At 38.5% G+C, this 21,713-nt stretch overlaps 2 protein-coding genes across 2 annotated transcripts; one reads left to right on the forward strand and one right to left on the reverse strand.

Annotated features, from left to right (window-relative positions):
• Window positions 1-1,558: 1,558 nt before the first annotated feature.
• Window positions 1,559-15,260, reverse strand: whamm (WASP homolog associated with actin, golgi membranes and microtubules). Its single transcript, XM_079256164.1, has 11 exons — window positions 14,630-15,260; window positions 13,477-13,650; window positions 12,905-13,055; window positions 11,977-12,146; window positions 9,106-9,313; window positions 7,438-7,616; window positions 6,981-7,067; window positions 6,757-6,852; window positions 4,480-4,885; window positions 3,854-3,996; window positions 1,559-2,644 (listed from the first exon to the last, which is right to left on the reverse strand). Exons 1-11 carry the CDS (start codon window positions 15,203-15,205, stop codon window positions 2,489-2,491), a joined length of 2,346 nt encoding a protein of 781 aa, XP_079112290.1. The 5' UTR covers window positions 15,206-15,260; the 3' UTR covers window positions 1,559-2,488.
• Window positions 15,261-15,723: 463 nt separating this feature from the next.
• On the forward strand, window positions 15,724-21,631 carry fsd2 (fibronectin type III and SPRY domain containing 2). Its single transcript, XM_079240481.1, has 13 exons — window positions 15,724-15,869; window positions 16,076-16,341; window positions 16,610-16,705; window positions 16,938-17,171; window positions 17,262-17,284; window positions 17,548-17,669; window positions 18,214-18,378; window positions 18,511-18,645; window positions 18,778-18,931; window positions 19,453-19,586; window positions 20,049-20,181; window positions 20,276-20,452; window positions 21,245-21,631. Exons 2-13 carry the CDS (start codon window positions 16,087-16,089, stop codon window positions 21,492-21,494), a joined length of 1,878 nt encoding a protein of 625 aa, XP_079096607.1. The 5' UTR covers window positions 15,724-15,869; window positions 16,076-16,086; the 3' UTR covers window positions 21,495-21,631.
• Window positions 21,632-21,713: the final 82 nt, after the last annotated feature.

Consider the following 21,713-nt stretch of genomic DNA (forward strand, 5'->3'; position numbering starts at 1 on the left):
GACCTCTCAGTGGTGTTTAAAAAAACAAACAAAAACAAACCAAAACAAACAAACATCCTTCTCAGTGGTTTTCTTGCCAATCTCTAATTTCCTTTTTCATCCTCAGAGATCGGCAGAGTGTCGCTGCTGGAAAATTAATATGCAGTTTAACTTTGATTTCCTGCTTAAATGATCAGTTAATCAAGCAATTAAGTCAGTTGATGGAAAATGAACTGCTGTAGTAACAAAGCTATCATTTTCTGTAAAAGTTAATTTAATTACTGCTTTCATGAATCTTTTAGACCCTATTCCAGGAAGTCCAGAGTCTCAGGTACTTCTTAATTTCTTTGAGCCAACCAACATTGCAGAATCCAAAAGAAGATCTTGAAAAATACAATGTACTTGTTGAAGTGTAGCTTTAACAAATACACTTATTAGGAATCAAACTAAACTCTGTCACAGAAAAAGTGAGAAATACTTCTCAGGTTCTTAGCTTTCAGTGTTCTGCTGGCTAAACAGTTTTGAGGACCAGTGTGGTTTTTCTCTCTCCCATGTCGTACCAGTTCACCTCACTGGCAGAATCCTGTCAGGACTGCAGTGGGCCTTTCATTTTGTGAGGTGATCATCTGGCTTCCAAATTCTCTGATCTGATGGAATCTGTGGGAAGGAAGCCTGATCTAAACTAACATCAGAAACTCGAATTTCCATTGGTCAGAGTACAGTACATGCCAGATGTCATAATGTTATGGTTAAAAGGTATTCTCCCCATTTCTGATGCCCTAAAACCCATGATTTTTTCTTTCCATTATTTTTGGTGGAATGAAGACAAAATGATTAATTTGAATTATAAGCACCTGGTAATGCCTTGAATTAGTCATCAGTGCCACTTCAACTGTGAGCAGAAAGCAGCATTTCTCTGGTGTTCACTGCAGCCACCTCTGCAAGGCTCATTGTGACTGCTGGTGAGTGGGCGACTTGGTGAAACATCATTACGACACTATGCTGTTCTGTACATATGTGAGATGGAGAGAGATGGAACTGCAGGCCACAAGAGAGATTTGCTGTTACCATAGTAACAGGCCAGGGAATTTCATGTTTATGCACAATCGACCAGTTTGTCAAAATACTCTCCACAAGTCTTTCCCAAGGTGCACAACTGGTGTTTTAGCAGAATCACCTGGATACTGGCAACCGATAATGCAGCAAAGCAACAGCAGTCCAAGAAAAAAGCAGCCGCAGCTACCTCTACCAATGGCTGCTCGCCAGATACAGAGCTGGATAAAGTCAATCACAGCTGGCTGGGGATGTCTGATCTGTCAGATATAAGAGCGACGGCTGCCAGGATGGATATTGCTCTATGAATCATCATTGTTGGCTACAAATCTGCCAAAGCAAAATCATTGGGGGTTCTCCAGCACAGCTGTGACACCTGTGGGCGATACCTGCAGAACACGAGTGTCATTACAACCTGGGTGTGATGCATTTGTGCAGATAAGGGAACGGTGTAAGCTGTCAAAAGGCAAAATAAATCAGATCAGTAAACTTTGACTTGAAGAAAAACTGCAACATCTCATTATGATACAATTTTTATTTAAACATGCATTCCCACCTTGGCCACTGTCATCTTTGTTTTCATGGAAGTTAAAGAACTTAATGCCGTTTGTCAAACAGGCATTTTGTAGATAACATTTCAACTTTGTGATAAGTTCATACCTGTCAAGATTTTAAGATTCGACAGTGAGAAAGGAAATAAATGCTCTAAAAGGAAGAATATTTCATGGCATCAGAAGGGCAAAAAAAAACAGTTTCAAAACTGTAACCCAACTACACCTTATACATTCACACGTTTGCGAGACAAAAATGAAAAACAAGGACAGGGTAATCCATCAGCAGTTTTCACTACAAATAAGGATGGAAAGTTTTGACATTTGGACTTAAAACGGTAAACACGGTTTACAACTCTTATTTAGTGATACAGTAGCCCTTGTTGGGGTCGGATACAGCTTTAGTTATTTAAGCACATTCAAGATTAGACTGAATGCAAGGTGAGAAAGTACGATTCTGCTGTTTGTCTTCAGTACATGCTTCTTCTGCTGTGCAAGAGCCTTCAGACATCATTTACACACTTCAATACTACTGCTTAAGTGTGCTTCATTAAACACAATGCCTCGGTCAGTTCTCCAGTATTTTTACCAACTCAAAACTGCTCCAAATAGATTAAATCCTGATTCTGTCACTTACTGGTTAGTTGGACTTAAACAGTTTTGGATCTATTACAACATCTCTGGGCTACATATTAATCTTTTCGGTCTTCTCAGACTCCAACACTACAACAAACTGCAGTATTTGAGTCGAAGGAGAGGTAATCCCGTCCTTGTTAGAGACACAGCTTTTTGGTGAAATTTTGCTAGAAACACAAGCTGGAAGTCAGAGCTGTGAAGAAAGCAGGGGTGTGGGGGGTAAGAAGAGCTTCATCAGCACATCTGTGTGTGTGTGTGTGTGCATGTCCTCAGCTGTCCCAGTCTGTGCTCTGCGTGTCATCTTCACCTCTGTCCTCTTCGTCAGAGTCGGCTGCTACTTTTTTCATCCGCATCATGGCAGCTTTGATGCTGCGCTCCAGCTCGTTGTCCACACTGCTGGCGACTTCGGCTCGTGCAGGAACCACCTACAGCATGACGAGAGTTAGTTCCAGTCTAACAAGACTCCGGTTGTTTGCAGGCATGTGAAAGCATCTGCAATCACATCCTGTTGGAAGGAAGCTAATAATGAGAAAGATGTTGTAAGAAATGATGCCAGCTGCAAATCTTTGTAGGGATGATGTTTTAAATGAAGAATTAAGTGAAAGAAAAAAATCCAATAACGTCACACTACTGGTACTTGTTGTAAATAATATGCTGTTTTACAGCATTACTGCAAAACACGAGTGTTTAATTACATTAAACAATGGATTTTATTTAATGGGATATAGTCCATATAGTTTAGTTTGTCCTTTTAGATTGTTGAAAGAAGCTTGCAGACATAAGAGGTATTTACAACTTCAATGTTTACATGAGTGCCATTTACAAGCGGGAGACTGATAATTACTGACTTATGTGAATGCAACTAAAGTGCAGGTTGGAAAAATGAATAATAGATGAATTGAACTTTTATGGTATTGTGAGAGTTACAACCTACCCAGCACATTTTCATGGACTGCATAGACACAAGAGAAGCACACAGATATTGTTTATACTTGTATAGAAAAATGTGTTTTTCTTGTTGACAACTAAAAATGTCTGATGAAGAAAAAAGATCTAAAAGTACAGAGGGGAAAAAAAAAATCACTTTATATTCAGATTTCCTTTTAATATTTTAAATACCAACAAACATTTATGTAGCGATAATACTATGTCATAAATGAATAAATAAATAAAATCAATAAATAAAAGTTGCCAAATAGCAACTTTTACATGGTGGTTAACCTTAGAACCAGAATGAATTAAACATTTTTAAATATTTGCCTATTTCTGCTTATTTTGACTTTATTGATTCCTTCAAGCTGATTTCTGTCTCATGCGGAGGTGATCCATGTTGGATTACTGGTTTCGCCAAATTGAAATCTCCTGAAAATGTTTTTCGCATCATTATCGTATCCTAAGATTAGTATTTCCTATGATGATGGATTTGAGTTTTTATTCAATATAAATCACAAGCTGTTTTCCCAGAATGATAAAGATACACGTAAAAAGATAATATCAAACCACTTCGCTAACTGAGTTATGTTTTTGTTCTCTGAGAATAAATCAATTTAATCGCAGATCAACAAACTGGATGGACAAATGGACGAACTGAGCACTGACAGGATTATTAGCAGAGTTAAAAATCATCATCTCACCTTCTTTAGGGTAACTCCCTGACGGATGGCAGACATCAGGCTGCTTCTAGGGTCTTCGGCAGGTGATGCTGTCCCGGCAGAGGGGACTTTTCTAAGCTTAATCTTTCCACGCTGGAGTGAGGCCAAGACTTCATCCATTGTTCCTGCAGTAGCACAAATATAAAAGGCACATTTTCACAGTAAGGAATGTAACTGAAACAACAAATAGAGTGATGATGTATCCATTCATTGTTAATTTCTGGTGACTGCTCTAGACGTGTCTGTAAACAGTTTATTTTTAACAGTGTTAATACTGAAGTGCAAACTTTAACATAGCTTTTCGTAAAAAAACAAAAAAAACAAAAAAAAACACCTCCCTTAAATAAAATAAAATAAAAATCTCCCTGGAGCTGTGATTGTTCTGAGCAGAACCACAACTGAAGTAAAATGCCTCCTCTGGCCTCATGGGACAAGTTGGGAATATGGGACAGAACAACATGTGCAGAAACACACACATGCACACTCTGTAAACACACTTTCCGCTTGAATAATCATACAACCTTCTCAACAGAAATTAAATATCCTGCTCCTGTTATATAGATTTTTTTCTTGTTATTTTTACAGACATATTTGTAAGACAACCTCACCTATATTCTGCTTGAGTGTGTTCTTGGCTGGAAATGGGGGATCCTTGTTTTCACTTAGAGACATTGGCGTATCGTCAGAGGAAGGCGAACCTTGGACAGGTGGACGTGGTGTTGCTAGAGGCAGTGGTGGTGGAGGAGGAGGAGGAGGAGGAGGAGGTGGTGGTGGTGCAGAAGGGCAGGGTAATATTGCAGGTGGTGGCACAGAGTAGATATGAACAGGGATATCTTTAGGTTGCTGTTTTTTGGGTGGTTTACTGCGTCTGGGCGCAGGTCGGATTGAAGCAGTTTCTTCACAGGAACCAGGGGGAGACAGGCTGATGATGGACATTGGCTGGGAGGGACAAGGGACTTCTGAAGAAAACATCGTGGACTGAGGAGTCTTCAGGATGTACTGGCCTTGTCGCTTCTTGAAAAAGATGCAAATAGTTTCAGAAACATGGATAAACATATCATCCCGAGTTCAGAAGGAATTCAAGATTAATAACAAAAGAACGCGGTTACAGAAGCATCAAGTCAAAAGCAATTAAAAATGCAAATATACCAAAGCTGTGCAAGATATCACAGCCTACACAAAGCAGAACATGTCTGCTAAGAGTTTAGCAAGAAAGCATCAATGGCTCAACAGCTTTCAGCCATAATGTAAGATGTTAAAAATAATTAGGTGTCCCTGTGTACAGCTCACTCACTAAATGACAGTTTTAAGTGTCTATTATGCAGAGGGCAGTAAACAAGTCACTGAAGAAGAGTGTTTCAATAAAAAACAAGTTTCTGTTTTTTCTGAATTTTATGTGAACGAGCAACTGCAGTTCAAATGGTGGAGATGGTAGCGTGCTCCTCACAAGGCTCCAAGTTCCTCCTCTCCATGTCCATGACTGTGATGGGCATTGACCTTAAAGGAGATTTTTTTTTTCCCATTTATGTTTGTTTTTTTTTGTTCATTTGAGTGTGGTTGTGTGGTATCATTACAGGTAGTCAGTAGAAAGCAATCACAGCAATTTCTGAGATCATTCTGGCTGAAGTGGACTTCTGGCCAGTGGGAAGTATGAATAAGTAAAGCACTGTGCAATCTAACTTGTAGCACAAATGTTTCTGATCTGATTAAACGTCTGTAGCATCTTAAGCTAATTCAAAAGGACTAAGATTTTATGCAAAACTTAAATCTTTTCCTTGCTGCTATTTAATTGTTTGATTTATTTTAACAAAAATTGTAAAGTGGCACAAAGATGATTTACTAGACGAATTAAAATCGGATGATGAAAGGGGCCGGGTCACCGCTTTTACTCAGTTGGAGGACGTGGTCAAATTTATACAGGGTGATCACTCCTCAACCTCTTTGGTAAACTATTCAAGGGTCCTGGACCAGCTCTATACCCTCTTCAGGGTCTTGAAGGGAGTATAGTAGTTTCCCTAACAAAAACAAAGAAGTAGCTAAGAGAAGAAAAGGGAGCCAGAAGGAAAAGCTCTCGATTTACTAGTCAATCTGTTTTCCTCCCTCACCTCTGGTCAAGTGCTGTGGGTAGTGACCGAAAGAATGAGACTGTGAATACAAGCAGAAATGTGTTTCTCCTGCAGGATGGTCAGGCTCTTCCTTAGAGATAAGGTGAGAGCTCAGTTATGCAGGAGGGGCTCAGAAAGGAGCTGCTGCTCCTCCGCATCAAGAGGAACCAGTTGAGGTGAGTTGAGCATCTGGTTAGGATGCCTCCTGGACATCTCCCTAGTGAGGTGTTCTGGGCGTGTCCTTGCAGGAGGAGACCTCGGGGAAGACCCAGGAAGACGCTGGAAGGATTGTATCTCTCTATTGGCCTGGGAACACCTCGGGATGCTCCCTGCTGAGCTAGTAAATGTGGTTGAGGAGGGGAAGGTCTAGACTTCCCTGCTTAGGTGGCTTCCCCCTCAACCAGACCACACAAAAGTGGTAGAAAATGGATGGATTTATTTTATTAATTGAGTAACCCTTGGTTAAAATGTGTGTTTTAACATAAATTGATAATACTCGCAAAAAGATAATCAGTTGGAGATTTAGAAAGGGTAAAATGTTACATTTAGCAGCCCAAAAATGTGACATCTGCCATTTAAAGCTTTAGTGTAACACAGCTTATTACATACTCACTAAGCATGTGATAATCAAAGCTGCATTTGACTGAGTAGTTATTTCCCAAACTTTTAATTCTCATTTGAAGTGCTTAATAATAGAACATGCAGCAGAAACCCCTGAAGTTTCAGTAACGGAAAGGCAGATGCAGTAAGAGGACAGCAGAGACAATGAGGGGGCCTGACCTCTCTGAAGGATCGTAATCTGCTAAGAGTCTTCTCTCGCTCCTGGTCCACCCATTGTTTCCTCCTCTGATCCTCCTCTTTCTTTTTCTCTCGTTTCTGTGGATAACACGAGGCAGTCAGTGAAAGGTATTAAAGAGGAAAAAAAAATTGGATCCAGTTTCATCTGCAGCTTCTGCTGCTGCGGCAGTGTTTGTGTGGGAGGCCTTGTTGCTGTGGTGACATACCAGGTGGACCTGATGATGCTGTTTGAACAGAACAGAGCTCTGCTTGGCTGCCAGCTGCTTCTTCTCATGAGCATCTTTGCACTGATCCTAGAGACACACAGGAGTTATGACTTGAACCACACATGCAGTTTGCCACGTCAGGCATTAGTAAGCGCAAATGCAAGTATGCTATCTATGCTCTGCTATCTTTGGAAATTATTATTGGAAAAAAAATTTCAGTAAATTAAGTTTTGTTTGCAGCATTATTTTACCATCATGCATATGACTTGCAAATTACTGCAAGTCATTCCAGAACAGTGTCAATATCTTATTTGGTGAATTCTTCTGATTTATTTCCACATCTCTACCTCAAGCACATCTCTTATGTTTGCCTGGGAAAGACAGAAAATGCCCCAAAAACAGATTTTATTGGGACAAAAAACTAAGAAATACATGTGTCAGCGGCACTCTGCTGCACCTTTTTGTTACGGAGATAAGCCCTGCGAGCACAGATGTTTCCTCTCTTGGTTTCCAAGGTCTGTAGACGTCTTCTGAGCTGACGGACGAGTGGCGATTGCTGAATGCCTGTGTGGACCATGCTCTGCAGTTCCTCTGGATCCTCACACACATCGTAGTACACCACCTCCTCCTTCAGTTCTGAAACACAAATGCATTTCAGTCTATCACACTTTGCTGTTTAAATCATTCCAACATAGTTATTCAGCTTTTAATTCCATGTTCCCTATTGAAAGCTTAATTTTTAAACAACTGCTCTGTTGTCATCACAATGACTCAGCAATGTGAACAATTTATGCAATCAGGCCTGTCAACCCTGGCTGTTCAGGTTAGGTCAGTTTAATTCTTAATGCTCCAAGATGACATGTTAGGAAGAAGCCACACAAAATGGTCTTTTACTAAAGGTAAATATCTTCAGCTAGACATTTCTTGGCCTCTTAACTTAAATATCAGCATAAATCTTTTGGTACAGCTCAAGTAAAAATGTCCATTATCTATTCAGCTAACGATTTATAATGTGTGTAAATAAAGCATGTGTATATGACTATAGGAAACAAGGTCACGCAGATGTTACCTTGTAAAGTTAGTGAGAGAGAAGTCACCACAATAACAATCTGAATTTATTAAAATAATGAATATATTTCAAAAACAGTATTAGAAAAGTCCAGGCCCTCCTTCCTCAGTATGTTTTATCCAGAAACACAAAAGTTTCTGTCAATTTTCAACATTTCATTTACTGACTTAAAAATGATGGACGTATTGTTATTATCTTTATTCCTAAAATAAACCTGAAAATCTGAAAGGTTAAAGAAATACATAGCCAAGTCATAAGCCAAACAGCAGGTACACATACATGCACATACCTACTGTACACACATCTTGGTGTCAAACATCCCAATGTCCCTTGAGAAGCAATTAGGGAAATATTTACATGAACAAAATGTACTGCTTCCCCACAGTAAAGCTTTTAAACAACAAACTGGGTGAACAGGGAAAAAACAAACCCATGTTAATGTTTAGTAACTGCTAGTCAAACTTTTGCAAAGGGTTAAAAAATGTTTAACATTTATTGTAACCATAACTGGTAATAATTAAGACAATACTTTAAGAGTTGTCATATTCCACTAGTAAACAAACCATTAAAACTTAGCCAGCAGGGCAGAGAAATCTAAATATCAGTTACTTGTTCTTGATAAGATAAATAGTAATACATATTGCACACATCTAGACAATGGGACAAATGGTTTTAAAGTGGAAGTCACTGCTCCGTTGAAGAGAATAGGGCATACATGGTCTTGACATGCAAAACTAAAGAGGGAATATCAAATTTGAACTCATTGGTATGTTTTATAGTCCTTAGATCGCTGTGCTGTAATTGTCTAATATGTTCACAACTTCTCCCCAAAAACTGCAGCTTAAAGACAACTCAGATGCAGCCAAATGAGGACCAAACAAAACGGCAAAACATGCAGGGGTGGTTGTATCTGGATACAAATACACAACAACCGCCGCACGACTTAGGTGGATAATGAAGAGGGATTTATTTTACATTTGTCTATATGTTATTTGTTTAGGTTAGGGCTGTGCAGGCTGCTCTGCTTGGTAGATATTTACAGGAGAGTAAGCATACCTTTGATCTGTCGTTGCAGGGTGTCTATCTGAGCCGTCAGCAGCTGCTCCTCATTCTTCAGGATCTCAAACTTTGTGTCATATAGTTCTAGTTGGGTTTCATAGAACTGCAGCTCCAGCTGGTCCACCGTCTCCTGTTGCTCGCCGTCCTCAAATGCACACTTAGAATCAGCTATCTGGTTCTGGAGTTTCCCCGGCAGGTTTCCCAGCTACACAGAAACGACAGATGTCACTATGTTAAAGGATCAGACTTGCAGCTTTGTAAAGAAAAAGCAAAACAGTTATGTATTAAATACTAGCTTTTGACACTACTTGTTAGAGGTGGGAAAATCAAATTGAAAAATCGAAAATCGGGATTTTTCTTGCTTAACAATTTTAAAATCGATTGTCAAAAAAAATAGATTTTTTTTTTAAATGAATAAAAATAATCCATTATGAAATTTTTGTTGTTTTTATTGTTTTTATTCAGCAGAATGATGGTCTGGCAACTGTTGTTTTTTCCTAACTGAAATCAAGGAAAATGACGAGTAAAAGAAAAGTTTTATACATTTATTTTATTAATCTAAAAAATCATCAATATCAAAGAATTTGAGAATCGCAATTTAAATCGGCACCCAAAAAAATCGGAATTGAATCAAATTGGGACAAAAGCAAATTGTCACAGCCCTACTACTTGTACACACTGCTTGTAATAAGTGACTTGTAGTTTAGGTTTACTACAAGAATGCCACTGAACATGAAGATAACGGCTTTGTTTCCAAGAAAACTACTGGGAGGGAAAAACAAAAGGATCTGACATAGAATAAAAAAAGGACGTGATGTAGAACCCATCTGCAGTCAGTTTTAATCTCTGCAAGCATTCCCAGTGTGATGAAGTCACCTGCAAACAACACATGTATCCTGTGTTTGGAATATTAAGAATGTTTTTATCATTTAGTTCATTAGTTTATGGCCAAGCACATTGAAAGCACATGTATATCCTTTACATACTCTGTGTCATAAATAAATACATAAGCTGTCTAAATACAATGATAAAATGCAAACATCAAAGTGAAATAATTGAACATCTCCATTTTTTTTTACTCTTTTCTTTTATTGTCTTGCAAACTAATGCAAGATCAGTTGTTTTTTTACCTTTAAAACTAGACCCAAGTACCAACACGAAAAGGAAAATGAGAATTTTATTTTGTTTGCAGTCTTGGCTCAGATCTCTGTTAATGCACAACTGGAACTGACTGCAGACTCCTGTATTTATGCATATGACACCACAAGCTTTGCACACCTGGATGTGGGGATTTTCTAACATGCCTCTCCGCAGATCCTCTTAAGCTTCGTCTGCTTGGAAGGCGACTTTCAGGCATCTCAAAAGATGTCTGACTGGCTTCAGATTAGGGTTCTAGCTTGGCTATCTAAGAAGATACACAGAGTAAGCCACTTCCATGAAGTCTTGGCTCAGCCCAGTCTGAGTTTTCAGCACTGCAAAGCATGCGCCTGCTCTGTTCTCTCTGATTTTGAAAAATGACCTTGAATCTTCTTCTAAAAAACATCAAGATAATCTCTAGTTACAAGATCTCTGCAGCTTAGCCATGGTGACAGGTTTCTGAGTCAGCCCTCCAAGTGAAGATTTTCTCCCCTTTGTTACTCTGTTTGGGTGACTGACCTTGTCTAGAAGGGGTTTTGCTCTTTCTTATGTTCCTAATTTAAAAATTATGGAGGCTAATATGCTTACAGGGATCCTAAGTGGAGCGTAATTTTGCAGCTTTTCCCAGATCTATGTCTCACTGGCAGGTAATTCTTGCAACTTCATTGTGTGGTGTTTGTTCTAATGTTTATCAAGGGTTTATCATTCAAAATCATGTCCAATATTTACCAAATTTACCAAGGTGTGCAGACATCTCAGAGTTGATCAGGACAAATAGGACATTTGAATAAGAAAAACAGGACTGTGTGTGTGTGATATTTAATTGCTTTCTTTTTAATTTGCATCAATTTCTAAATTTGTGTCCTTTTTGTTATCCAAGCTATCGGGTACGAATTTTAATCAAGTTGGCATGAAGTTAGAAAAAAAGCCAGAATGTGTAAAATGTCCAAGAGGTCTGAACATGTCTGAACACACACTAAATGTAAAAGGTGTCACGCTGTGACATCTGCAGGCACAACAGTGCACTCATCATAGTCAGACTAATGGTGCCACCAGCACAAAATTTTTTGCGTAGGCGCAGCTCACTGATCTTATTAGAAACATCGCACACAGCTGTCTGTGCAAAAACTCATGTTGATTTCATGGTGGGAGACACTGCCAGCATCCTTCAGCCCAGTTTTTTTTTTAAAAAAAAAGCTTAATCAGATTAATAATGCAGAAATATAAAGGTGAAGATGAAGATGATGATGAATAACTAATAAAGAGCTCAAACACCACACCTTATAGCTGCAAAACTGTGTAGCAGTTTTCCCAAAGCACTGTGATCCTGACATATATAGCATATACATTCACAGATGTGCATACAGCCAGAACATTTTGGAGATGAATATACAGACAGACACACTCACTTATTCATGCATGCAGGTTTTTGGGGGTGTATCGAGGGTATTCTCTGTGTTTTTAGAGAGGCTTTATAAATAGATCAAAGAACTCCAGCAGCCTCAGATTCACATCACACTAGAATACTAAATGTAAGCGCAAGCAGGCACTGTGTCACATCCCTGCAGATTTACAATCACAACAAAGGCAGCATTTGCCCTGGTAGTGAAATTAAAAAAAACAACAAAAAAAACAAACAATTATACGGTAAAATTGTGTCATATTTTCATATGTCTTAATGAAATTGCTGACTAATTAATGTTTATGTTAATGAAAAGCAATGAAACTCACTATTTCTCTGATGTTGTCCTTCTTTCGGCTGAGACACATTTCTGCAGCTCTCATGTGCTGCAAGGTTTCTTTGGCCAACAGAAAACGTAGTTTCTCCAGTCTGGGAGCTGCAGACGCCCAGGCAGCAGGTCCAAAATGACGCTTATCTTCTTCCATCTGCCTTAACATACCTGGACAATAACATAAGGGGCTGATATATATCATGTCACGTTTACTTTATGTCACACCACATAGCAGAAGAACACAAATGTAGTGAGATTAAAACTGGTCTAAGACACTAAACCTGGACCTATAAGCAAGACACAATCCCTTTTTTGCACTAAATGAATTCAACCAGTTCAGAATGGAGCAACTTAAATATTTCCATGTCACTTTATTCAGTTATGAACCATCCTGAGCAAAAAATTATCCAGTTCAGTTCTTGATCAACGTACTAAACACATTTCAAAATGCACTACTTGAAATTGTGAATCAATTGTGAATGCTAAAAAGCAGGACTTATAATTCTTCTGTGAACATACTTTCCAACACTCCTCTTTATGCATTCCCATATTTAACATATGCAATTATAAACATACACTGTTTAATCTCCTCCAAGAATGTCATGTGCTTGGCTCATGGTTCTATTTGTTTGTAAAATGAATTACTCAAATTGTTATACAAAAATCTGGAGAAAATTTTTATCAGGGCAAGAGTCTGGGTGTGATGAAAGTTTACAGATTTATCTTTTAATTTAACCTGAGAGGAAATATGGAGACTCATAACTGCTCTTGATTTGATTATTTCATCACATTGTAAATAAGCATCTCACAGCTGCAATTAAACTCTTAAGACTCTGTTGCCCATTTCTTCCCGCTCTATGTGACATACAGGTATTTAATGACACGATTAATGCATAAATTAATTAAATAAACCCTAGAACTTATACCAGCCAGAGCCTTTGAAGTCTGAGTAAAGTAGGTGACAGTGATGTCCTGAATTGAGGCAACAGCTTCTTCTGCTTTCATTCTCCACTCCTCCGCCTCCTTCTCCAGAGCTGCAATTCTCTTGGGACCCAAGTCGTCAAACTCCAAAGACTTCTGCATTAAGACACAGTAAGAAAAAAGTAGACAGCTTTAAACTTACAGGCTGTTAACCCACACATATATAGCTTTTATACCAAATTATTCTACTAAAACACAATATTCAGCACAATTTTTGTTTTTAATAGAACTGAATTGAGAAAATGGCTCTAAATAAAGTTTATATAGCTGAAAGTTTAGGTCACAATGGAAATTAATGAGCTGGCAAATTTGACAAAGATATGTTGCTGGTATATAATGCAATATAATATAATAATGCTGGTATAATGCAAGACGAGACTTTTGATCTGTCGTTTTAAAAATGGTTGAGGGAAAAATCATTCTGAGCACAGTTTATTTAACCCTTTTTAAAAGAAACTAATAAATGTTCCCGTGTCTATCCTAAATGTCCAGACTGCTGAACAGGTTTTGTCATTACTAGGATTTCCAGCTTGTAGAGGCATGCCAGCTCTCTCATGTCTCTGAAAGGCTGCAGCAGATACTGGAAGAAGGTGGTTGCCACAGTGACCAAGTCTTGGTAGGCTTCATCTTCTTCCTCATAGATGCTGAGCAGCGCTACCATTCGGTCAGCACTGCTATGACTCTGCAGCACCTGGAGAAAAGTACAACACACAAACCCGTGTATCTGGATTTATTCTGAAACCTTTTCATGTTGTGTGACTTTACAAATAAAACAGGCACAATGCACCCCTATAAATAACACCCCGCCATAGGTAAAATGAAACAACGCTGAGTTTAATGCCAATTCATAAATGCTCATTTAATACAACTACAGTTCAAAAACTTCCCACAGTAACACACAACAAATTTACACTGTGTACTTTCTAGTATGAAGTTTTTAATTTTTCTGTTACTGTACTTTATGATGTTTGATTTTTAATAAACTTATTTTAACTGGAGTAACAATAACTTTGTGGATTACTTTACACATTATATGTGTAATCATTTTCATTTAAGAGGAAAACGCAGGGAGAGAAACAGCAATGTAGGTTGTGATGCAACATGTAAACCTTCAGTTGTAATAAGCCAGTATCAAGTGTTTGCTGTGTCATGGTAGGCCTGTTTCACAGTTTTACACAACCACTGTGTGGTGCTAGTCCTGTAGACTACAGTTTTAACTTTAGGGAAATATAAAGCTTAAAAAGCTGGGTGAATCCAGCTTTATTTTAGCTTAAAAAAAAATAACTTCTGTTGTGCAAATAGGGTGCAGCAGAAGACTTGGACAAGAAAAATATTATTGAGATTTCTGCAGAATTAAATATTTATATCTTTGTGGAATTAAAAAGCAAAACCAATGCATACTTAAAATGCATTAAAATGAAATTATACCAATAATCTCAACTGGGAGCTGCAAAAAAGTTTTTCAATGAACCTCTATTGATGACATCTTCTCTTTTCACCAGAAACCTGTTGGTCGTCTTAAAGAAAGCACTAGAAATCATCATTTGGAAGTCTGTGAATGCATCTGAGCTGAACTCTATATCCATGGATCGTGCATATGGTCATACACATGACACCTGTGTCTCATCAGATGCTTTTCGCCCCTCTTTCCCCGCGGTAGGACCACTCACCTGTCTCAGGTGGCTCTTAGCTCTTGACATCTCCTCCTGCATGGTTTTCTTTTTGAACTCTTGCAGATTTTCAAAGTACTCTTCAACATCCCGCTCGTCCTGGGTGAACAAAGTTTCCAGAACAATCTTTCGTCCGCAGAGGTCAATGGCTGTACTGAAATATTTTTCCAGTTTCCTACAAGGCGTATCAAAGTCTCTCTCCTCGTCCTCCTCTGGACTTGACCTCCGATTGAGGAGCAGCAAATCCCAAATGTTGCCATCTTCAAACTCTGATAAGTCAGGAAAGCAAGAACCCAGGATGTCTGCCACGCATGTAAGCTGTTGGTGGATGTGTTTCAAATCGTTGACGGAGAAGAGTCCAGCCCAGCTCATTTGTGGGTCGCCGACAGCAACTTCAGATTTGCGTTTTTGTCGCTGTAATGTCCGGTTGTGGCAGGTGACAGCGAATTTAGACTCGATGACATTCCACTGGACGATAAAGCCTAACTTAAACGTCTCCTGTTCTTCAAATATATTACTTTTAACAGCTACCCATCCCTCTAAGCTATCCAACCGATCAAACTCTACACTTTCCATCTTAAAATCGGAGGTTTCACTTTGGCCTCCAAGAAACTGTCGGCATTGTTTACAACATCCGCCATTTGTGTGACGTAGGGCGCATTCACAACCCCTGAAAAAGGTCGGAACTAGCACACCACAATTTATCAGCGTCTAAAAGCGATAACTTTGCTGTTGTTTAATTTGAAATTAAAAAGTAATCAAATTTTTACAATCCCACACACAAAGGACGGTATTGCATAATTTTCTTGCTTACCTTAATTATAGGAAATGGAATTAAACAGCGTTTGATCAGACGTTTGGGGTTTTGATTCAGGAATTTACGAGGGTTTGTGAATGCACCACGATGCTTCTTGGGCTTAACTTTGACCTTTTAATCACATGTTCGGGGAATTCCATCTTCTAATACCAAATCAAAGACCTATACCCAGAGATGTGGTCATAGATTTCCACAGTAACAAAAAAGCCTTCCATCTGTTTAATCTAGATATTATCATTTAAGCAATAAATGACAAGTTTCCTGAGTGGATGCTTGTCATTCTTGTGACATCTGAGCAATGATTGCCAGCTATTTTTATCACAGCCTCTGGTTGAAGGTTGGGCTCTTTACAGTTTGCTTGTCAGACACCACTGCTGCCTCGAAATGGTGGTTAAGAACAAACTAACTCTCTGACTTAACCAGGTAATTATCATTAGATGATCATTTACAATGTTGCTTTACACATGCATGCCTTGAAGAGTGCAGTTTTCACAAGTTGCATTTACTCTGCTGAATTACTTTTTATTGGCCTGCAATTGCTATTTAAAGACAAGAGAAAGCAGAAATAATTTAATCTTGTACCAGAAACATTTAACATAAATAACTTATAAATCTGTATCCCAACTCAGCCTCTGCTGCTATGGATCTGAGTGAAATTGCAGGCAGACTGGATGTGATTGCAGAAGAAGCCGAGCAGCAGGACCTAAGCAGAGAATCATCAACAATGGAGACAAATAATGTAATTTCAGACAAAGGAGGAAAGACCTTCCAGAGGTTTTCTGTTGACACCAATGAATCCCTTCATTTTGATCCATGCGAAGACAGGTCTCCATCTCCCACTCGGGCAGACGATGGTCATGCTGATGATGATGTTTTTAAAATGGAAGAAAATGAGGTGAACATCTGTAACTAATGTAGTGCTTTTTTAATATATATATATATATATATATATATATATATATATATATATATATATATATATATATATATATATAAATGGCTTTGTCAGAGATTTAATAACATCAGAATCAATGACTTTTCTGAATATGTCTGAATTTGTGAGAAAATAGCAACTGATAAACTGCAGCAAAAAAATGATAAATAGCTCACAATACTGGTTTGAATGAAGAAAAGGTTGAAGTATGACTGTTGCTTGTTTTCAGAGTGAAATCGTCTCGATCAGGAATCGGCTGCAAGGGAAGGTTGCTGAGATGGAGAACTTTGCCGGTCATCTGGAGGAAATCTTTCTTACTGTGGAGGTGGAACTACAAGTTCAATCTGTTTAATATTGTCTGATTTTGCAGTATGGGAATATTTACTATTAAGAGTCTCTATTTTTGTCTAAAATATAGCTCAGGACTCATTTTATGATGATGATAAATCAACATATGCCACACTGACAACTCCAGAATCAAATAGATATATTTTCGACTCTCATCTTCGCTTCTTTTGTCCATATGTGTATCTATGATCCTATAAATGTACATCCAGGAGAATTTTGGTCGTCAAGAGCAGCACTTGGAGCAGCACTACAACGATGTGCTGCAGACATTGTCTCAGCGATATGACGACAGGGCGGCTGGATTGGAGGAGGAAAAGAAAAATAAGTTGGAATCCCTTTACAATCAGCTGCTGGCCTGTGGGAAGGCACTGGATGCCTCTAAAGAGCTCATCGAGACAGCACAGGAGGTGTACCGCTGCCACGACAAGAGGCTTTTCCTGAAGGTGCTGTAGCTTGATTTCTTGTGTGCTACCGCAGTGGTGCATCTTATTACTGAATGTACAAATAGTTTGTCTTTTTGCTTTTCTTTACAGACAGTTATGACTACCATAAAGAGGTAACTGTGATGCTGCTCAGTGAGTTTGCATGGTATGACCTCATGAGAGCAATGCTTGCAGTGACTTAAAAACCATCGCTGCTGTGCCAGACTGAAGCTAATTGACATTTTTCCTATCTTTTAAATAAACTCAAACCATTGCATAAGTCTTCAAAATGAAGTTGAAAACTCGAGGAACAGTATTTAAAAATAGCAAAAGTTTGGATTTTTCTTACCTCTGGCCTAAAATTTTTTACTTTAATGTTGTTTATGTCTTTAAATAGAATTGAGGATTTTGCCAAAGAGGATGTTGACCTCACGTTGTCTACAAGTCTTGAATTTAACACACCGCTTGCTGATCTGTCAGATGTCAGAACTATGATGGATTCTATCAACGTTGTTCCAGGTAGGATTTACAAACGACTCACCCTGTTCACTGAAAAAAGAAAGGAAAGACAAAACTATGAAAAGTTGTATTTTTGACTCATTGTATATTTGAACACATCCAATTTTAAATCAGATGTATTATTAGCAAACTAAGGAATGGCGTCGAGACTCAATTTAATGTAAGCAAAGCATCTTTGTTAATTAGAGGCCAACATTATGCTGGGAAACTGGGAAGATCAAAGTCTCATATGATGCACCCATAATCCTATCGCTTCAAAGAAACATAAGTTAGCTGTCTAAATTGTTGTTTTTTCTCTTCAGGAAATTTCTAACCCAGAATATTTGAGCAAGCATGTAATAATATAATGTAATGTAATGTATAATCCATCACTACAGCATGAAACAGCAGAAGAGGAAAATGCGGAAATATGCAGTCACAAAATGAAGGAATAAATTAGTACAAAGGTGGTCATGTTGACTTAAAAATAGATAAAAACTGTTCATAATTTTGAAGTGTTTTAACAACAAAATTGGATTAACCTCATTTCTACAACATAAAACAGCTCCATCTGCACCGGTAATCAACCCCCAGATGCCAAACTCGGCCACCCAGACGTCCCTGCATGTGTGCTGGAGCTTGTTCTCTGATGACACAGTGGAGTATTATGAGCTTTACTACAGACCAGTGCTGGAGGACACACCTGCAGACATCACCTGTGCACCTCATGGTATGACACAAGGTCATGCTTACTGCAGATTCACATTGCATAATAACACCATCTAATGCCTAACATGGATCTACTGATGTAGTAATCTCAGATGTGACTACAAGAGGCAACATTTTTTTGTTCTATTTTTAGAAAGCAAGATAAAAGTAAAGGAGACTCACTGTACAGTGACAGATCTGCTGCCGAATGGTCAGTATGAGCTGTGGGTGACAGCTACCAACACCACAGGCATCAGCCCAGCCAGCGAGAAAGCCTTGTATATGACAGGTAATAAATGTGATGCTCCCACAATCAGTAATATATTTAATAATTTTTCTCAATTTGCATTGTCAGGAAATATCCCCTTTACTCACATGGGTATCGTTAGAAATAAAAGAAAACTGTATCCTCTCTCTGTAGTGCCATCGCCTCCTGTGATCAAGCAGAGGGAGTGCACCTGTTGCCCAGAAGCGGCTCTGATCCGCTGGGAGTCGGGAAACACAAACCCTGTAGACTCTTACACTGTGGAGTACAGCGAGATTGGTACTGATGGTGCAGAGAGCAGTATTACGGAGTAAGAACAACCTACAGCTGACACAAGACAAAAAAAAACCTCCATTATCATGCTTTCCTTGAAAACTGCCATGTTAAAATAGCTCAGTAAAAATAGGAATGCACTGCAGGATATGGGGAGCTTCAAAGCAGCATCTTTATTAGCCTTTTGTTTCAGTACTTTCATAAACTAGCCAGGGTTATTGCTTGCCTGGGATTTCTGAGGTCCCATGGTTATAGAGCTGCTGAATCAAGAAACACTGTCCTAGAAAATCTATTCTTGGCTTCAGCTCCTGCAGCTCCTGGTGCCTCAGCTGCAAGGCTGTCCTCGCATTTGGGGTCGATTTAATTTTTTATCTGTTCACTGTAGAAAAACTGTTTAAAGCTCCTAATTAACCTCCTCCAGTATGTTCTGCTAGAATTTAGGTGTTGAGGCATGTTTTTTAAGCATGTACAATTGAGTAATACCATAAAAAAAAAAAAAAAATGTGGAAATGAGTTTGTAGTTAATACAGAAAAATCTGCCCTTTGTCATGTGTGCAGGTCTATAGTCGCAGTTCCTACCTGTCAGTGTCTGATTCAGCTGCAGACAGGACGGCGTTACCTCATCTCTGTGAGAGCAGTCAACATTGGTGGGCCCAGTGACAGAAGTGCAGTTATTACATTTTCCACAACAGGTAAAACAGTCAACTTATGGTGCTTTTGCCCAGTGACATTCACAGTATTAGTATGAAGGCACAGGGATATTAACCATGTATATTTATAAATACAGTCATGCACAACTAAAGGTACATTTTAGTAAACAAGAGTGATCTAAAAAAAAAAATTGACTGTTTGTGCTTTCATATACGTTTTTAAGAATTGTGCTAGATCTGATTTGTTTTAAAGGATTAAAGCATCTTTTATATTTCAGTTTTACAATAAGTCAGTTCAATGTTTTCAAAAGTGCATAGACAAGTGATTTATTTAGAAATGAAGAATATAAAAATCTGGAGATTTACACAGTAGATGTAATTTTGAGATTTTAGATTGAACTACTAAATTATTAGTGGAAAAACAAAAGCATTACTCAATGTGAATATCAGATTTATTTGCTCCATCTCAACCTTCATGTTTAATGTTGTTTGATACATGTGCAGGTACATTCTTCTACCTCCTGGAGGATACTGCACATCCATGCCTGTCCATCTCTGAAGATGGTTTCACCATCTTTTATGGAGACGAAGAACTACCAATAAGTGCAATGGCATTAGATGACAATGCTTTTACCAGGTGGGAGTGTCTGTGGCTACTTGTATGCAGAAGGTGAGATGAACTTTGATCGTGGCCCTTTATTCACACAGTGTGTGTGTGTGTGTTTGTTAAGATGTGTAGCCATCCTAGGGGATCTGATTCCAGTGCAGGGCAGGCATTACTGGGAAGTTGAGGTGGATGATGTCACAGAGTTTCGGATTGGAGTTGCTTATGAGGACACGGAGAGGAACTCGTACCTTGGGGCCAATAATACCTCCTGGTGTATGAGACACATTCTCAGTCCATCCAGGTAACAGTGCAGCATCATCATGACACATAATGCCTAAATCCCTTTAGGTGGTTAAATGCTCCTTAAAACTGGTGACTATTTTAGCAAAGCAATAAAATGGCACAAAAAAAAATAAATAAATAAAAACTTGTACATAACCTTTGTAACACCAAAACCATTTAATATTTAATCTAGTTAAATGACAGTGCAGATGTGGCTTTTTCAAGTTAGCTTTAAATGTTTCTTTCCCTTTAGTTCTAATTTATTTTGTGTTTTCACAATACAGTAAGGTTAAATAGATTTGTTTGCTTCCTAGTCATTCATTCCAACACTTATTACCATTCATTGCACAAACTGGGGGGGAAATAAACCAGTCTTCATTCTAACAGGATAACAGACTAATCTTGTATCAATTTAGAACCAAAGATATTTTTTGGTAACGTTCAGAAATGTTTTTTCAAAGCAAAAGAAAGAGGTGGATTTGCTGTGTGCAAAACAGCCCACCGAAATGAAAGAGTCAGCACTGAATATCCATTACTTTCAACACATTTCTATTGCAGCTTTTTTTTTTTTTAAATAACAAAGCAGGACAGTTGTATTATCACTGTTCGCAAATCACGCAGAGCAGATCACAAGCTCCAAATGTGGCTCCTACTGTGTTTCTGCCTACGCACAATTTAACAGTCACACATCTCATTTTCTTTAATCTGCAGTCTTTTGAAATCCTGATTACTAAGAATCTGCTTTTCAAATGGCTTCTTACCAGATTAGTGGGAAAGCATTATACTTATGTTGGCCTTTTTCCCCATTTAGGCACAAATATGAATTTCTGCACAATGGTTGGAGTCCTGACTTGAGGATTACAGTGCATCCCATGCGGATTGGAGTGGCACTGGACTACGACCGGGGGACGTTGTCCTTCTTCAATGTAAATCTGGAGCAACACCTGCATACCTTCCAATGTCACTTCCAAAATTATGTCCATCCTTGCTTTAGCCTGGACAACCCTGGAGCGCTTACTGTTCACAATGGCATAGAGGCTCCTGAATACACGCTCATCTGACTCCAGAAATACCATGTAATATTTTCATTAAAATGTAAAAAAAATTACACTAAATTTGTATTAATACTCAGAGTGATGGACGACATTCTCCAAATAAAAAATAAACCTTTTCTTTTTGAATAAAGAATCAGCATCCCCACAGAAAACAAACTGTTTTCAGATTTTATTATAGTATTCCATGGGAACAGGCATACACCATTTTCCAAGATCAGAAAAGGT

Source organism: Telmatherina bonti, assembly GCF_933228915.1.
Source record: "Telmatherina bonti genome assembly, chromosome: 1".
Lineage (NCBI taxonomy): Eukaryota > Metazoa > Chordata > Actinopteri > Atheriniformes > Telmatherinidae > Telmatherina > Telmatherina bonti.